General features: G+C 36.6%; 1 protein-coding gene, 1 long non-coding RNA gene and 1 other non-coding gene across 3 annotated transcripts; all 3 read right to left on the reverse strand.

The window, feature by feature from the left end:
- Positions 1-12,870, reverse strand: LOC126252061 (uncharacterized). The gene is made up of 4 exons (XR_007545824.1): positions 12,763-12,870; positions 12,492-12,602; positions 8,053-8,141; positions 1-3,804 (listed from the first exon to the last, which is right to left on the reverse strand). It is a non-coding gene; the product is annotated as an uncharacterized LOC126252061 (long non-coding RNA).
- A 160-nt stretch (positions 12,871-13,030) lies between these two features.
- Positions 13,031-13,149, reverse strand: LOC126254582 (U5 spliceosomal RNA). Its single transcript, XR_007546247.1, has one exon. It is a non-coding gene; the product is annotated as a U5 spliceosomal RNA (small nuclear RNA).
- A 2,082-nt stretch (positions 13,150-15,231) lies between these two features.
- Positions 15,232-15,859, reverse strand: LOC126252156 (uncharacterized). Its single transcript, XM_049953024.1, has 2 exons — positions 15,488-15,859; positions 15,232-15,258 (listed from the first exon to the last, which is right to left on the reverse strand). Exons 1-2 carry the CDS (start codon positions 15,857-15,859, stop codon positions 15,232-15,234), a joined length of 399 nt encoding a protein of 132 aa, XP_049808981.1.
- Between the last annotated feature and the right edge of the window lie 1,134 nt (positions 15,860-16,993).

Genomic DNA, 16,993 nt, shown 5'->3' on the forward strand with positions numbered 1-16,993 from the left:
TTTATGGGACTGCCCTTTTACACTTCTTATATACTGGAGTCATCTGTGCTTTCTTCCAGTTGCTTGGGACTTTCCGTTGGGTGAGATATTTGCAATAAATGCATGATAAGTAAGGAGCCAATGCTGTAAGGTACTCTCTGTACAACTGAATTGGGATTCGATCCAGGCTGGCAACTTTTTCATTTTCAGCTCTTTCAGTTATTTCTCTATGCCAGGGATGCTTATTACTATTTTGTCCATACAGGCATCTGTTTGCAGGTCAACCGACAGTATGTTTATATGAGCCTCCTGCGCGTCCAATTTCTTAAATGCGAAATTTAGAACTTTGGCTTTCATTTTCCTATCTTCAAGTGCCACTTCAGACTGGTCTAGTGACTGGGTGGAAGCCTTAGACCCTCTTAACAATTTTAAATAGGACAAGAATTTTCTTGGGTTCTAGATCAGATCTTTTGCTATGACAGTAGTAGTAGTAGTGTGCTTCGCACATAGGTATTTTCCACAGACGCACAAATCTCTACTAACCTTTGCCTCTCGTCATTTGTGCATTCTCTTTTGGACCAAGATCTTTACTTCCTCAGCATTTTCTGAATTTCATTGTTTCCTTAATCCATTTGCTAGGAACATAGTTCTCCAGACCACAATTTACTATCTCTTCAAAATCTGCCCATAATTCCTTTACATCCATTTTACTGGAACTAAGTGATATCAATTCGCTAAGTGAGACGCTAACAACCAACTACTTATCTGCTCTTTCCAGCAGAAACACTCTCCTCCCCCTCTTGACTAATTTATTAACTTTCATAACTGTAAATGCTGCAACGATATTATGACTGTTAATCCCCGCCTCTATACCAATTTGTTTGATAATATCTGGCCTGTTTGTAGCTACAAGGTCTATGTTATTTCTATTGTGTGTGGGCTGTCAGACTATCCGATCAAGACAGGTTTCAAAAAACGTATTCAAATTTCATTTACATCACATGGATCCCCACTTGAAATCAATAGTTTATCATCATTACAACTACCTGCAGGCAGCTGCAAGCCTATAATCTTCTGACAAACACAACTGCTACTTAATGCTCAAGCCAACATATGAGCAACAATACTTTTGTATGGACATGCTGAACTTTCCACACTTCGATTTACAGTTACACATCACCTAAGTATCCCTGATACAATATATTTCTGCACACATTTGAAGAGTACATGGTATTTCCAATCCACCATGATAATTAGTGTTCGCTTAACATTTCAGTTAAACTGTGCCTGTAGTGCACGTCTTGCAGTTTGTGGGTGAGATTTCCTTTTTGTGGGGACAATAAGTCTGTCAAATAGTTTTTTCTTGGCAAATGACACCATAGCAAACAGTGATTTGTCTAGGCATTCACACTTTTTAAATAAATATATTTAATTGGGTGGTGCATTTGTTCTATATACATATATGTGTTATGTCACCATTTAATCTGTGGCACTAGGGCTTGCACTGTGCATTATGCAGGTAGTTATCCTGCAAGTAATAACTAAACTGCAATGTTCTGGATATCTCTGAAAGACAGCTAATAACATCATTTTAAATGCAGCCACATCCCCCTACTTCAATAAAGCTGTAATAGTTCATAAGCTTAGGCTTTTTTCTCTAGGCCCTTAATTTTTCAACTGATATTTCTTCTCCACAATTGGTAAATATGCCAAGTGCAAAATAGTTTTATCGCAGGTGGGCCCATTATTGCATTCCATGTATTACAGAAAGAAACAGCCAAGCCACACATGAACACCTCTGATGAAATTTTACCGACCTCCGATCTTATAAACTCAAGAAATATGGACATCACTAGGGTATTGGTCCAGTTCGATACAAGGAAGGCACAAGGGAAAACCTCTTTCATATCTTCTAGCACTAATAATGTTGCTAATTCAAAATGGTAGCTATTTAGCTCACATGTTGCAGACACACAAACGCAGCGTGTTCATATTTCTTCGAAAGTTCATCTTGGGCCTTATTCATTACGATCAACACAAAACCAGTGCTTTGCAGGCTTAAATGAGTTCTGGTAACTACTCCTTGGGCTTATAAAATAGCAAACAATGATTCTCACCTGAGATCAGTTCTTGCACATCAGTCTCTCACTAATTGCATTGTTCTGCAGTCTTCCTCATCAGCACAAATTGTTTGCAAAATGTTTGCAAGATCTTGCATCATTAGGAGATGAATTCTTTCCTGTTCAAAACAGACTGAATCTCTGATTTTCTCAACTACAGCCAGGAAAGGGATTTTGTTGGGTATGTCTGCTACTACTTACTCTTTAACTTACATCAATGTGACATAAGTCATTGTTGTGTGCACCGTGTGTTGAAACAAATGTTACCTGGCACGGGCCACCTGTGATCTGGGTAACTTTAATCTGTGCTAGGAACACTCCATTATTTTTCACGTATTTGGCACCCTTACTTAGTGAAATATGTTGATCTGAGCAATGGCAAATATAATAATGTCTCACACAACCATTAGCAACAACTTTAGAGCCACAGTTTTTAACAAAACTGTCTTTCTTGTCTTCTCAGTACCTTCTTCCCACTGTTATAAATCAGAAAATGATCACAACTACAAATTTTCTATACTAATCTGGACATCATGCATTGTCTACAATGTTTTACATAACAAATTCCTCATGATGTCTCAAAATTACAATCACACCACTTTGTCTTACCCCCACATTCTGTTGCTTGAGGTCCCACCATGATAATCACACTGATGATCCTTGAAGTTAAATTCATAATTGAACTTTTTATGACAGGCATTATATTGATAAATATAAGACTTCTGACTTTTTTGAAAAGCTGGAATTATACTCAATTTCTCAGGATGAACCTTTGATGCATGCTTGCTCAGATGTTTGTTAAATTTTTACTGCTTCCCACACGCTGAACACTTGAACTGCTTACAGTCATTCACATCAACAGAGAAATAAAAATTTAATTCTTTTAACACAAAACATGCAAAGAACAATTTCTCTTCTCGTGGCTTTGAGAGCACTTGTGATTGCGTGACCGAGGCCTGAGGTGCTGAGAATGATTCGCTGAATGTGACATCTGCTGGCAGAAGATACCAAGTGACCTAACAACATGAGCTGCCACCCCAGAAAGCTCAGGATCTGATGTACAGTCACCTTCTTCGACAATGGTCAATCCATGCATTTCCGCTGCTTGCTTTCCTCCTTTGTCTTGGGGTGACAGTGATATTCCCAGCACTCATTTAATGTGAATCACTGGCTGAAGACCTCCTCTAGATTGACCTGACACATGTGCAACATTTCTGCTACTGCCTCAGTTACGTAGCTTTTTGAATCAGTGCTAGTAGTAGCGAAACCCAGTAGTCGGTGACCTCTGCTATATTAAAAATTCAAGCTAGATGTTGAAAACTCATTTTCCACTTTTTCCACTATTGCCTCAATTGTGATATGCCAGTCTTCAAGCTGCAGAACCTCCAATTCTGCAATTCCTGTTTCTTCACAGAGACATGGTCTGGCGCTTTCTTCTTTGTCACTCACACTTGTTTTACCACAGTGGAAGTGTGTGTGTCATCTAACCTCAGTGTCATACGATGGTGCATTGTTGCTGTGCACTTCCAACCTCAGCATGGATTGTTGCAGCAGCATTGTGCTCCCTCCAAATTTGGGGAAAAGAGTACCACATGTTACCCCACTTCATCAATAGTCTGAGCCATTTTGTTTTGGTTTCTCTAACAGCATATTGTGTTACTGTGGTGTGGAGATTACAACACATGCCACAACTGCAGACATTTACCTGCAAACAAGCAAAAACATTAATCAGGCAACTTTATTTTTACAATGCGACTCCTCATTCACTCTGAACCTCAAACGTAAATTTAAGCAGGAAATCAAATTAAACTTGACAAGCTCAAAAATATAGTGTCTTTTTTCCACATTGTATACATGTGATTTTTTAAAATATATTTTCTTCATCTCAGTTCTCCGTTAAGTATTTTCCATTGGATGTACAAGAAGTTCAACAGAGTCCCACCAGGTCACAAAATAAAGTGAATACAACATGGAGCTGTTGATTGAGTGTTGTACTTCAGTAACAGACATGGATACATAGCTACTAATAAGACTTAGTATAAAAAACAAGGAAGTGACTGTATGCGAAGATTTCAATGAAGACTTCATTCAGTATAGTTACAATTGTGTGCATCAATTTACATACTGTGGACATTCCCAACAAGAATAGAAGGATATAGCACAACAGCAACTGATAATTTATTTTTAAACCTAACGTTTACGAAACACGCCCCATAATAAATTGTTTATCTGACCATTATGGTCAACAGGGAGTGATAAAGCATCCCCATCAAACCAGTTTAACAAAGAACATAAATGTAAAATTAGTAAAATTCATAAGGCAAATAATATTCAACTCTCTGATGTCACTAACAGTGAGACAGTTGATTAAACTGAAATCTTTAGCTGCTAAATCCAATGTGTAACACCACAGCAGATCTGTTAGACCTCCTTAAACAGGAACTGCATACTCCCCCACAAGACGTCATTTGCTGAATCATCTGCTAGACAGATCACAAAAATCATTAGGTCACTGTAAAACAATGTTATGAAGGTACTTCACCCAAAGTGTTAAAATCTTTTGCTGAATTGGTAGCACCTGCCTGTATTACCTACTTAACCAGTTGATAAGTCAAGGTGAATATTTTATGAAAAACTCCAGTATCTGCTAGTACAGTGTCTGTAAACTGAAGAGTGAGCACAGCTTGCAGTGGGGGAAGTGGTCGTTCCCAAAAGCATGCTCTAACTGTCATACAGGATGACTAAGACTCAATTTTCCATCTAGCAGCACAGTGTACCATGCAGTGATTATATCAACTCTGTACACGTTCCTTGCTTTATTTACTAATTTCATGTATCATATGCTTCTCCTGGCATTTCTACACACTGTGTTGACACAAGTTCAAAGGCTCGCTGCAGAAGGGCTGGATGTCTTGTGGTACATGGGTTGCTCTTCAGTTTGCAGACAGACTACCACCCCATTAATAAGCAACTTACCTCTAATTATAGACCCATCTCCTTTTGAAAAACATTTTTTAAATGTACGATCACTTTGGCTTTCATGAAGGCTTCTCTATTGAGTACGCAATATAACCCCAGATCTAGTATAATTTAACGAGAGAAATTTTCATGATGGCACTTTCCATTATGTTTCAAGGCCTTTGACTATGTAAATACAAGTTCTACTAAAGAAACTTAAATGCTATGATATCAGAGGCATTCTCCTTGCATGGATGAAATTATGGCTTAACAACAGAAAACAGAATGTCACATTAACAAATGACAGAAACACGAATACGACTAAATTTGGAACAAAGAGACATTAAACACGGTGTGCCTAGGTTCCTATACTTGGCCCAGTACTCATATTAACCACGTAAATGATTTAATTGGGATATTACAGCATTCTTCTACAGCTGCGATGTTCGCAGAAGGCACCAATTTCACGATGAAAATCCCAAATAAATCCATATCACAAAAAATCAAGAGAATAGTGAAAGAGGCTAACAAATGATTCATAGCAAGTAGTTTAATGCTTAATATTACAAAGACTCAAGTTATTCAATTCCAAACTAATCACAATGACTTACTGGGTACCAAAAGAAGAAATGACCTGACACATACTCCCCTGGCATTTTTGCACACTGTGTTGAAACCAATTTAAAGGCTCTCTGCTAATAGCTTGTCACATAATTGACTAAATAGAACCCTGACTCGTAAATGGGCCGGATCTTGAAAAGCCTGCTCCACTCCTAGACGTGGAGATAATAGAGTAAAATAAAAACAAAAAGAACTGAGAGGAATACTCAAATGAATACCATATAGGAGAAACGCCAAGTTGGTATACAATATAAGATTTTGTATCTTGTTATGTGTTTTAATGTTTTTTTAATTAATAATGAGAATGAATTTAATAAGAACTGTACAATTCACAACCAGAATACTAGAAGTAACAATAATTTTCACATGGGGTGTTACATCTGGCGCATAAGCCTATAACATTTTACCATTCAACAAATTGAAAAGCCCAAGATACTAAATAAACAAAGGTAAAGAAAACTGGTACCTCATTAAAGACGACGACGACCACAACCACCATCACCACAACCCTGCTATACTATATATTCTAATCTTACCCTTAAGATTCCTAAGTGAGTGATATGTAGGGGGCTTTAGTATATCCCTAGAGTAAATATTTTAGTGTACTTACAAAGTAGTTTTATTGTGTTTACACGTTATTTGGTATGTACCTAAATATTTCTTTCCTAGCTTAAAAATAAATTTTTGTGAACTATTATATAAGAACAAGTTATTCCTTTTTCCAGACCTTACTAGATAATAAAAATGGAATAATTTAATTTTCTGTGGTTCCTACTTCCCCGGCTCTGCACTCGAGTCCAACTGTTATTTCTGTGACAAATCGTAACTAGAAGTTGCAAGTAGCAACTAAAAAGCGCAGTTAACATTCTTTGCCTAGTGCCATCTGTTGACCGACGTTCGTACTTCTTTATAAGAACCTTGAGCCTCATGAGATTGATGTACTGTGTCTGCATATTATATGACGACATGCACATTCAGCACCAGTTATGGTTGGTCAAACACAGCTGTGTCCCTGAATGTATTACATCAATAAGACGCAATATTGCCTTTTTTTCCAGAAAATATCATTTAGAGACAAGTAACCTAAAAAGTGCATTTGATTCTGCTTTCAATATGACCGTTGTGGTTAATACTCCACATGCCTACAGGACTTGGCAATGTTAACACAGCAGAACTCAGACATCTGTATAAGTGTAATGAAATGAAAACAATATTATTGAGTCATATGAATGCCTCACTTTTGTTCTGACACAATTCAAGACCCCTGGAGAAAAATTTTACACCTGGTGTTACACATGGCAACTGCACACACAAGAACTTTTTGCAGACACTACAACCACCTACATAAGTAAGCTTTTCCTGGGTTACCTTCAAGTACTGTACTTAAACAATTCCTGATTTAACTGGAAGATCTGTAGTTCCCACTTTCATATCAACAGACTCAAAATGCATATTCTAGACCTCGGACTCTGTTACAGGTCAATGCCGCATCAATATTCTCCAACAAGTCTCTACCAATAATTAAATGGCGGAAATTTACGGGTATAGGACTGCTTAACATGTGGAAAATGAGATTTTCATTATTCACTCACTGTATTTAACATTTATCATTCCTTTAAAATAGCACAACAACATCAATTAAACACAGTTCAATCACTAATACTGCACACTTATTTCATAATTATAGCACTTTTAAACTGAAAATCCTCTAACAGACTTCTTGAATCTTCATGATTCTCTCTCAAGAGCCTTGATGTGGTTAAATACGTATAACAACCAGTAATCAGAGTCGGAACTTTGGTCAAAGAGCAAAACTTAAAATATCTACAAAGTTACAAGCAAAAGTGCTTAGCTACAGAAGTTTTTTTTCTAAATCAAAAAGGTGTGAATTTGCAACACAGATGACTGGCCAGACATTGTCAGAAGTATATTCAGGAACACATTTAATGAAAAATTCGACAAATTCATGAATATATTCAAGTTAAAATTTGAGGAAACATTTCCTAAAGTAGTACATTCTGTTGGGGGATCTAGCAGGAAGACTTGGGTAACAAAAGGTATCAGAAAATCCTCTGAAACACTCAAATATCGGAGACCTATCAAAAATTATAAGAGTGACCCAGCCTTCTTACAGTTTTTTCTCAGGTACAAGAGGACATACAGAAAACTGTTGAAGGAAGCAAAGAGAATCCAAAATGAAGAGACCATACAGAACTCAAACAATAAAAGCAGAGCCATATGGAATATAGTAAAACAAGAAATTGGTAACTCAAAATCAAAGCAGATGAACATAAAAATTAGAAATAAAGGTAGTTTAATAGATAATCCTAAGGGCCTGGCAAACTTTATAAACAACTACTAATAAAGTGCTTACCTTATTTGAACACTGCTTTCCCCCAAAACTTACCAAGGTTAGAGCAATGTCTACAAAGAAGCCATGGATTACTCGAGGAATCGGGGTATCTTGTAAAACAAAAAGAAAACTGTATCTGTCAATCCGAAACATTTCCAATGTTGATGCTATAGCACATTATGAGAAATACTGCAAAATATTAAAGACTGTAATACGGATGTCAAAGCAAATATATTACAAGGAAAAGATAGTCATATCAGATAACAAAATAAAGACAATATGGGATATAGTGAAGGAGGAGACCGGTAGAACCAGACATGAAGAGGAACAAATAGCATTAAGAGTAAATGATACATTGGTGACAGATGTGTATAGTGTTGCAGAACTTTTTAACAAACATTTTATAACTGTTACTGAAAAGATGGGGTTGTCGGGTTCGGTAGATGCTGCTATGGATTACCTTAGACCAGACATTTCAAGTAACTTCCATAATATGAATTTGACCCTCACTACCCCAACAGAAATAATGTCCATCATAAAATCTTCAAAATCAAAAACATCTAGTGGGTATGATGAAATATCAACAAAGTTAATTAAAGAATGTGATTCTGAGCTAAGTAACATATTAAGCTATCTGTGTAACCAGTCGTTTATTAGTGGAATATTTCCTGAATGGCTGAAATATGCTGAAGTTAAGCCACTGTTTAAGAAGGGAGATAAAGAAATAGCATCAAATTTCCGTCCAATTTCACTGTTGCCAGCATTCTCAAAAATTTTCGAAAAAATAATGTACAGTCGTCTTTATAACCATCTTATCTCAAATAACATACTTTCAAAGTCACAGTTTGGATTTCTAAAAGGTTCTGATATTGAGAAGGCTATCTACACTTACAGTGAAAATGTGCTTAATTCATTAGACAAAAAATTGCAGGCAACTGGTATATTTTGTGATCTGTCAAAGGCATTTGACTGTGTAAATCACAATATCCTTTTAAGTAAACTAGAATATTATAGTATAACAGGAAATGCTGCAAAATGGTTCAAATCTTATATCTCTGGCAGGAAACAAAGGGTGTTATTAGGAAAGAGACATGTATCAAGCTATCAGGCATCATCCAACTGGGAACTAATTACATGTGGGGTCCCACAAGGTTCCTTTTTGGGGTCCTTACTTTTTCTTGTGTATATCAATGACCTTTCATCAGTAACATTACCAGATGCCAAGTTTGTTTTGTTTGCCGATGATACAAACATTGCAATAAATAGCAAATCAAGTGTAGTCTTAGAAAGATCAGCCAATAAAATATTTGTGGACATTAATCACTGGTTCCTAGCCAATTCTTTGTCACTAAACTTTGAAAAAACACACTACATGCAGTTCAGAACTTGTAAGGGGTGTCCCAAGAGTATATGTCTAACATACGATGACAAGAAGATAGAAGAAGTGGACAGTGTTAAATTCTTGGGATTACAGCTTGATAATAAATTCAACTGGGAGGAGCACACCACAGAACTGCTGAAGCGTCTTAACAAATCTCTATTTGCAATGCGAATTTTGTCAGACATAGGGGATATAAAAATGAAAAAGCTGGCATACTATGCTTACTTTCATTCCACAATGTCATATGGGATTATTTTTTGGGGTAATTCATCAAGCCAAGCTAAAGTTTTCCGGGCACAAAAACGTGCAGTGAGAGTTATATGTGGTGTGAACTCAAGAACATCCTGCAGAAGCCTGTTTAGGGAACTAGGGATACTAACTACTGCTTCCCAATATATTTATTCCTTAATGAAATTTGTCATTAAAAATATATCACTTTTTCAAACCAACAGCTCAATTCATGGAATCAATACTAGAAATAAGAATAATCTTCACAAGGATTTAAAGTCACTTAGTCTTGTGCAAAAAGGTGTGCATTATTCAGGAACACACATTTTCAATAACTTGCCAGCAGCCATAAAAAGCTTAACAACCAATGAAATTCAGTTTAAGAGAAGCCTAAAGGATTTATTGGTGGCCAACTCCTTCTACTCCACTGATGAATTTCTTAGTAAAACCAACTGATTTGTATATAAGTACAACATAACTTCTGCACAATTTCAGTGCAGTAATGTGTTCATTGAAAATTTATTTGTGTGTGTGTGTGTGTGTGTGTGTTAGTATAATCTAACTTCTGCACCATTTCAGTGCAGTAATGTGTTCATTGTAAATAAGTATTACAGTAGTTGTATTACCTTATAAATACATAAAAAACTTTTTTATTTTAAATTCAATGCATTAGTATTTGTAAAATGACTCTTAGTGTTCATTAAAAAATGACGATCATTCCACTTGGGACCTGTGGAATGATACATTAGCTTATTTGTTTTAGTTGTAAATATTTGTCATGTATTGTTGTTTTTCTGACATGTTCCACATCCTGGAGGACCTCCTCACTACAGATCAATTGGAATGAAAGTAAATCTAAACTAATCCAATCTACTTTAGTAATATAGCAACAAAACTGCAAGAAAAGCTTCCTAAAACACAACACACAATGGCAAAGAACTATGTATCTCACACAATGCTACTGCTACCCACAAATGGAGAGGAAATCAGTAGCATTGTACATAAATTCAAGAGTAAATCATCCACAGGTTTAGACGAAGTTCCAATGTATATACTAAAAGACTGCATTAGCAGCATAAAAAAACCCTTAGCAGACATTATAAATGAGTCATTCTCATCAGGTTGCTTCCCTAATTATCTAAAGCACGCAAAAATTCTTCGCATACACCAAAAAGGTTGTACAGAAAATGTAGAGAATTACAGACCAGTTACATTGCTGTCGTCTTTTTCAAAAATAATGGAAACTATTATGAAAAACAGACTTATGGACTACTTAAACAAATACCAACTTCTATGCAAAGAACAGTTTGGTTTCAGGACTGGAAAGGGAACAGAAGCAGCTATAGAAAAATTTACAAGAGTAGTTCTAGAAGCCCTACATAAAGGAGAACAAGTAACAGGGATTTTTCTAGATCTCAGTAACGCATTTGATACAGTTGACCACGAAATACTACTAAGTAAACTTTAAGCACTAGGAAGAGGGTGGAGATATCTCAAATTTCAAGTAGCTCAAATTGTTTAGTGAAACATCTTTCAGATGAAGAATATTTGAACATTGGAGTACCTCAAGGGAGTGTGCTAGGCCCAGTACTATTTCTCATTTATATTAATGACTTCCCACAGTGGGTAACGCAAGATGAAACAGTGTTATTTGCTGATGACAGCAATATAATAATTACAGACAGGACACCAGAAATGTTAAATGTAAAAGCTGAAAAGGCACTTATGGCAGTTCACAACTGGTCAAATAACAACAAAGTAGCCCTTAATGTGAAAAAGACTAATAACATTAACTTCTATATAAGGAAAAAACCGAATATGACAAAATGAAATCATAGAGTGTGTAGTCAGCACAAAATTTTTGGGTATGTATGTTGATTATACAATTAAAATGGGATGAACATATTAGGATGCTTGGGAAAAAAATTAGCACAGCATGTTATGCCTTACGAATATTAGACACCGTGTGCAATAGTTCATGCCAGAGAATGACATACTTTGGACACATACATTCTATAACAAGTTACGGCATAACATTCTGTGGTGCAAATGCCCAAAATGTGAAATATGTGTTCAAACAGCAAAAACGAGCTATCAGAATAATGAGCAAGAGTCACAAAAGAGTGCACTGCAATGAGCTATTTAAAAATGGGGTAATCTGACAATCCAAGTGAATATATATCTTGCAAACTACAGTTTGTATTCACAAAAATATTGAGCAATATTTAACAAACAGGTGCATACATGATCACCAATCCAGAAACAGTAATTGCTTGTACCTAGACAGAATGAATAAAACTAAAACCCAAACCACTATGTTTTACCAAGGTGTCAAGATATACAAAAAAATTGCCAAAAGAAATAAAAAACATAAAGAAACTCTGTAAATTTAAAGCATTCCTTAAAGAATATTTATTTAAAAATAGTTTTTACTAGATTAGAGAAGTCTTGTGATTTATTTCTTTTGATTGAAGCAGGTTCTTCTGCATTATGTAATTCAATGATAAATTGTATGTGTAATATACATATACATGTATTATGAATTTATTATTTATAGCTTGTATTTCATTATCTTACGTGACAAAATAATGTACATATGTATGTATAATTCCGACATCCATACAAAGAAATTTGTTTACGGATGAATAAATATATAAATAAATAAAACTACGTCTGCAAAATCACAATGATTATTAAACATTTTTGCTGTCACTAATTACAAGCAATCTAACTGACGGAGTAGTATTACTAATATTTACTGTAATGAAAGCCACTCAATGGAGGATGTTTTACACTTGCAACAGCGATCCCATTTAAGAAATTAAGTTCATCGAAACACTTAGAAACTAACCTCTCGTCTGACAAAGACAGTCTAAAGACGCATTGGCAATTTCTCCAGATCTGTAGACAATGATATTTTGAATTATCGCTTTACTGAGTGACTGAAATGTAGTTCGGGTACCTGTGAACATACCAATCCGTTAGAATTCGTTTTCTAAACACGAACTATTACAGTACTGTATGGCTTCTTACATATTAAGTACACTATTAATATTTTCACAATTTTTGCCTTAAAACAAAAGTAAAGCCAACGGAAGAAAAAAAATGTAAAACATACTTACCAACGACAGTTTTGTTGGGGTGCAATTTTCTGTGTGAACAAGTGTAACTTTATCATACGGTTATAAGTCGCGGAAATAACAGTAGCCGAGTGCGAACCACTGCGAAGTGATACAAGGACCCGGACTCCTTCACTGCGACAAATCACAGGTAAGAAAAACAGATACTGAAAAGTAGCGATACTGAAAATTTGCAGCTTAGCACACCAGTGCTATCTGGAGTTTTTACAATCCTGTCACCCACTCTCAAATAATTTTGAATTGAATTTGTGGCTCAGCGTAAGCCGAGCACTTCGAAAAATTAGTTATAGACTCATTTAGTGTTCCCCTCCACGGAAATCTTTAGTAAAAGGCGAAAGATTTATTCGTCTTGAAGGGAAACAAGAGTAACGTGAACAGGCGCTTCTGCGGTACTTATGCCTTTCCATCGTATGCCCTTTGAACAAGAACAGATCACGTAAGCAGAATTTCTGGACATATTTCGCCTGAAATTAAGTGTTAGTTGTTGCTGACTTGGAAAATGCATTCTGATTTAGAGATATTAACACATGTAACTATCACCAAAAGCTGTTTCACGAACAAAGAACCATTACTTGGCCTGTCTGGTTGGTGACTTCCCATCCGCTATTTTCACTGCGAGGCAAGAGATGGCAGCACAGACCATGGCGCCTCTCGTACTTACTGTTGGCAGCACCGATTGCCTTCGTGAGGCTTGGTGATGAGCAGGGAAGCAGTCCTCCTCGCTTCCCTTATGTTTCAAGAAGTAATGAATCTTGTACATGTCCTTGCATTCAACCACATGCAGTAACAAACTGCAATAAATGATTATTTCGTTCTCTGTAAAGTGACCTGGACAGATCTGGAAGTGCTGTGACTAATGTTTTCACAGTATTTCACTGTCCTTCTGAAGTATACGGAAAAAATTATGACTGGTTAAATATTACATTAAAACATATTAGTTGAAATGAATGAGTTATGCTCCAGTCATACTGTGCCTTGTGTTCTTTTAATCGTCGCAGTGTGTGGCTTTTTGTGTGTGCTACTTTTAAGCAGTTTTTTATCTCCTTTTTAGTCAGCCCGTTTTTTTGTCTATTGCCTTCCACGATGTTACCCCTTTTTTATATCTATGTTCACCATATTCTCTCCTTTGCTATTTTTAAATGTTTTCTATTGTTTGTTCTATGTCTTTCGGCTGAAGAGCAGCGCATATGCTGCTGCCACCCCGCCCCGATTGGGAATTGAAATACAATAAAAAAAAAAAAAAAAAGAATGAGTCAAGAATTTCGTGGTTTATTTCAGATGCCTACTGCCAAATTAAACTGTCACTGATGCTTATACCACTGTGGAAATTAGTGCCTTGCAACTATAACAGTCTTACGATTTGGAAACGAGAGTTTTCTCTACATGTATTAATTCATGATTCAGCTCTTTAGCGAAATGTCACATGCAAATGAACTAGATTCCGAAAAACTGCATATAGGAGAGCGAGTCTGGCACATGACATTGGCAAATCGCCTGTTTTTTTTTCACAGTAACCACTGAAATTTAAGACCAACACACCTCTGCGCAGGAGTGCGACGGGCGCATCTGTGCCGATTAGTTTCTTACCTGAGGCACTTATTTACATTTCACATCACATACTGACTTCATTTTAGAATTGTTACTAAAAGCTTTCTGTAAATAACTTGTCACACATGTCAATTGTATTTATTTCTGTTCTTAAAGGATTTCGATTATGTGAAATATTGACCAGCTATTCACAATTGCATTTTTCTGTACATGTATTGTTGCAATATTATGTTAGTAAATAAATACAAAAAAAATGCGCGTAACTTGGGCGCATTATTTTTGGTAATCGGGATTGCGTTCGCGCTGTCCCGGAATAATAATAAAAAAAATAAAAAAGCCAACATATGTGAATGCTCCTATTACCTTCCGTGAAGAGTGTCAACTTTCAAGAATGAGATTTTCACTCTGCAGCGGATTGTGCGCTGATATGAAACGTCCTGGCAGATTAAAACTGTGTGCCCGACCGGGCAAAGGTCCCGAGTTCGAGTCTCGGCCGGGCACACAGTTTTAATATGCCAGGAAGTTTCAGTGTCAACTTTGTTTACGCGTTTGGTATACGATACTAGATTCAATGGTGGAAAAACAGTGCAACATTTTCAATAAGTTTCTCTTATCCAAAGCCCGGTTCACATAAAAGCAGAACTTTACACTTTTAAAAACGTTGTAACTTCGTTGTTTAACCCGTAACTGGTGAGGTGATATTTTTGTAACACAAATGGGTTATAGATACCCAATAATTTCCATGGCCCTCATACTTCAATAGTGAAGGTGAAATGAAAAGTTTCTACATACATTGCAAAAGTAACTTTTATTGACATCTCTGAACAACTTTTGGCAGCAGAAAATTATTTACAGTGAACAGAATAGACAATTTTTGAAATATATGTAAGTCCATAACAAATTTTACAACATGTCACGAAATACATATATCTGCAAATTTTTTATAAACGAATTTGAATATTACTGTATAAAGCAACAATGAACCTTTTTAAAAGCACATTATTTTTTGACAAGTTATTACACACGAATTGGCAAGCCATTACTCTACGCAATCTCGGCTTACAGGATTCGTGCAGGCTCCGCAAATCGGAACGTTGAAGCTGTTACAGATCTTTTTCGTTTATCTGTCAGAGCCTGGTGGGCACTTCTTACACCTCACTTGTTTGCACAAGTCTCGTCTGGCTTTACATGGAGCTGGTATCTTGAGAATTCTGCTGATGTTTAGCCGCAATTCACGGGGCAAATGGTCGTTTTGAAGTCGACGATTGAGATGAGGGTCTAAGAGTTCCTCGGCAAGATTTTTGATGTATTCCAATCTGGTTAGCTCTGGATTCCCTGGGAATCCACGGTAGATAACATAGGCATTCACTAGGCTAATGTTCATTAGAGTGAAAAATATGGCTAATGGCCATCGCCTTGTGCGTCTACTTGTTGAGTATACTGTGCATTTCTCATCTAAGGCGTCAACGCCACCTTTTGTGTTGTTATAAAAGGCAATGATTTCTGGATCATTTGACTGGGTATGGTGCATTGAGGATACAAGTAGGATGGCCTTGCCTTTCTTTGGTACATAAGAGAGTAGTGTTGTCTCCTTTGTGAAACCATAGAGCTTCTCCTACTTCTCTTTCCTTGGCAGGTAAAAATTCTTTCGGTATACCTTGTTTATTTTTTCGCAGTGTTCCTACGTATGTCAAGCCCCTTTTACGTAGTTCCTGTACGAGGGCAATGGACGAAAACCAATTATCTGCTGTGCTTTGCGGTTACTTCCGATAATGGGTTTGGTCAATTGCAACACTGCTTGAGTTGGCTTGGAAAATTTCTTCTCTTCATCAGTGAGAGTTCTGCCATCACTATCCTTTCAAGAGTAAATGTAGGCGTTTAGCAAGTAGTGGGTTTTTGCATCTGCCAAAGCCATTATTTGGAGTCCATATTTTATAGGTTTGCTGGGGATATACATTTTAAAGCGGCATCGACCACGAAAGCCCACCAACATTTCGTCAATGCAAGCGTACATTACAATTGAGTAACTAGCCATACAGTTTTTCATAAACTCTTGGAAAACCCATTTTATAGGAGCTGTTGCAATACATTTTTTCCTCACATCTCTGTCTGAGGCGTCATCAAAACGTATACTGAGCAGTAACACTAAGACCCTCTTCAGTGACATTGTACAACGAAATATATCACGACCAGTACCGTCGGTTGCAAACATAGCTTGAAGATCTTCATTATTAGATTTGAATATGGCTGTGAACGCGAGAATCCCCAAAAAAAGCCTTGAATTCGATCAGATCCAAGTCTTTGTAGTCAGTTCTTGTATCATCAGACAACTTTTCTCTCATGAGGGCCAATTTTTTATTGGTTTGCAGAATTATTTCATTCAGTATTCTCTCACTAAAAATAGCGTCCAAGCAGTCGGGGGTCTACAAATCTGACTAAGGGCTTTAGCAGGACCAATTACTCCCGGTAAATGTGGAACGATATTATGTTTCCTTGTGCGAACATTTGAAGCTGGAGGTTTTTTGGACCATATGAAACGGTTTCTCCCATAATACTTCTTTCGCTCGTATTGACGATTCTGCCTTTTTGAAAGGGGTTCGTTTTCATCTGATGACGATGTGTCTGTTTCAAAGGAATGTGGTGGTTGCAGTGAACTTGGTAATGA

The sequence above is a fragment of the Schistocerca nitens genome, chromosome 4, assembly GCF_023898315.1.
Source record: "Schistocerca nitens isolate TAMUIC-IGC-003100 chromosome 4, iqSchNite1.1, whole genome shotgun sequence".
NCBI classification, from domain to species: Eukaryota; Metazoa; Arthropoda; class Insecta; order Orthoptera; family Acrididae; genus Schistocerca; species Schistocerca nitens.

Excerpts from the sequence above, each read along its gene's own strand:
- LOC126252156 (XM_049953024.1), bottom strand. The coding sequence starts at position 15,859 with ATGCACCATACCCAGTCAAATGATCCAGAAATCATTGCCTTTTATAAC. Across the intron at positions 15,259-15,487 it reads GACGAGACTTGTGCAAACAA|ATATATGTATTTCGTGACAT; the intron begins GTGAGGTGTAAG and ends AAAAATTTGCAG.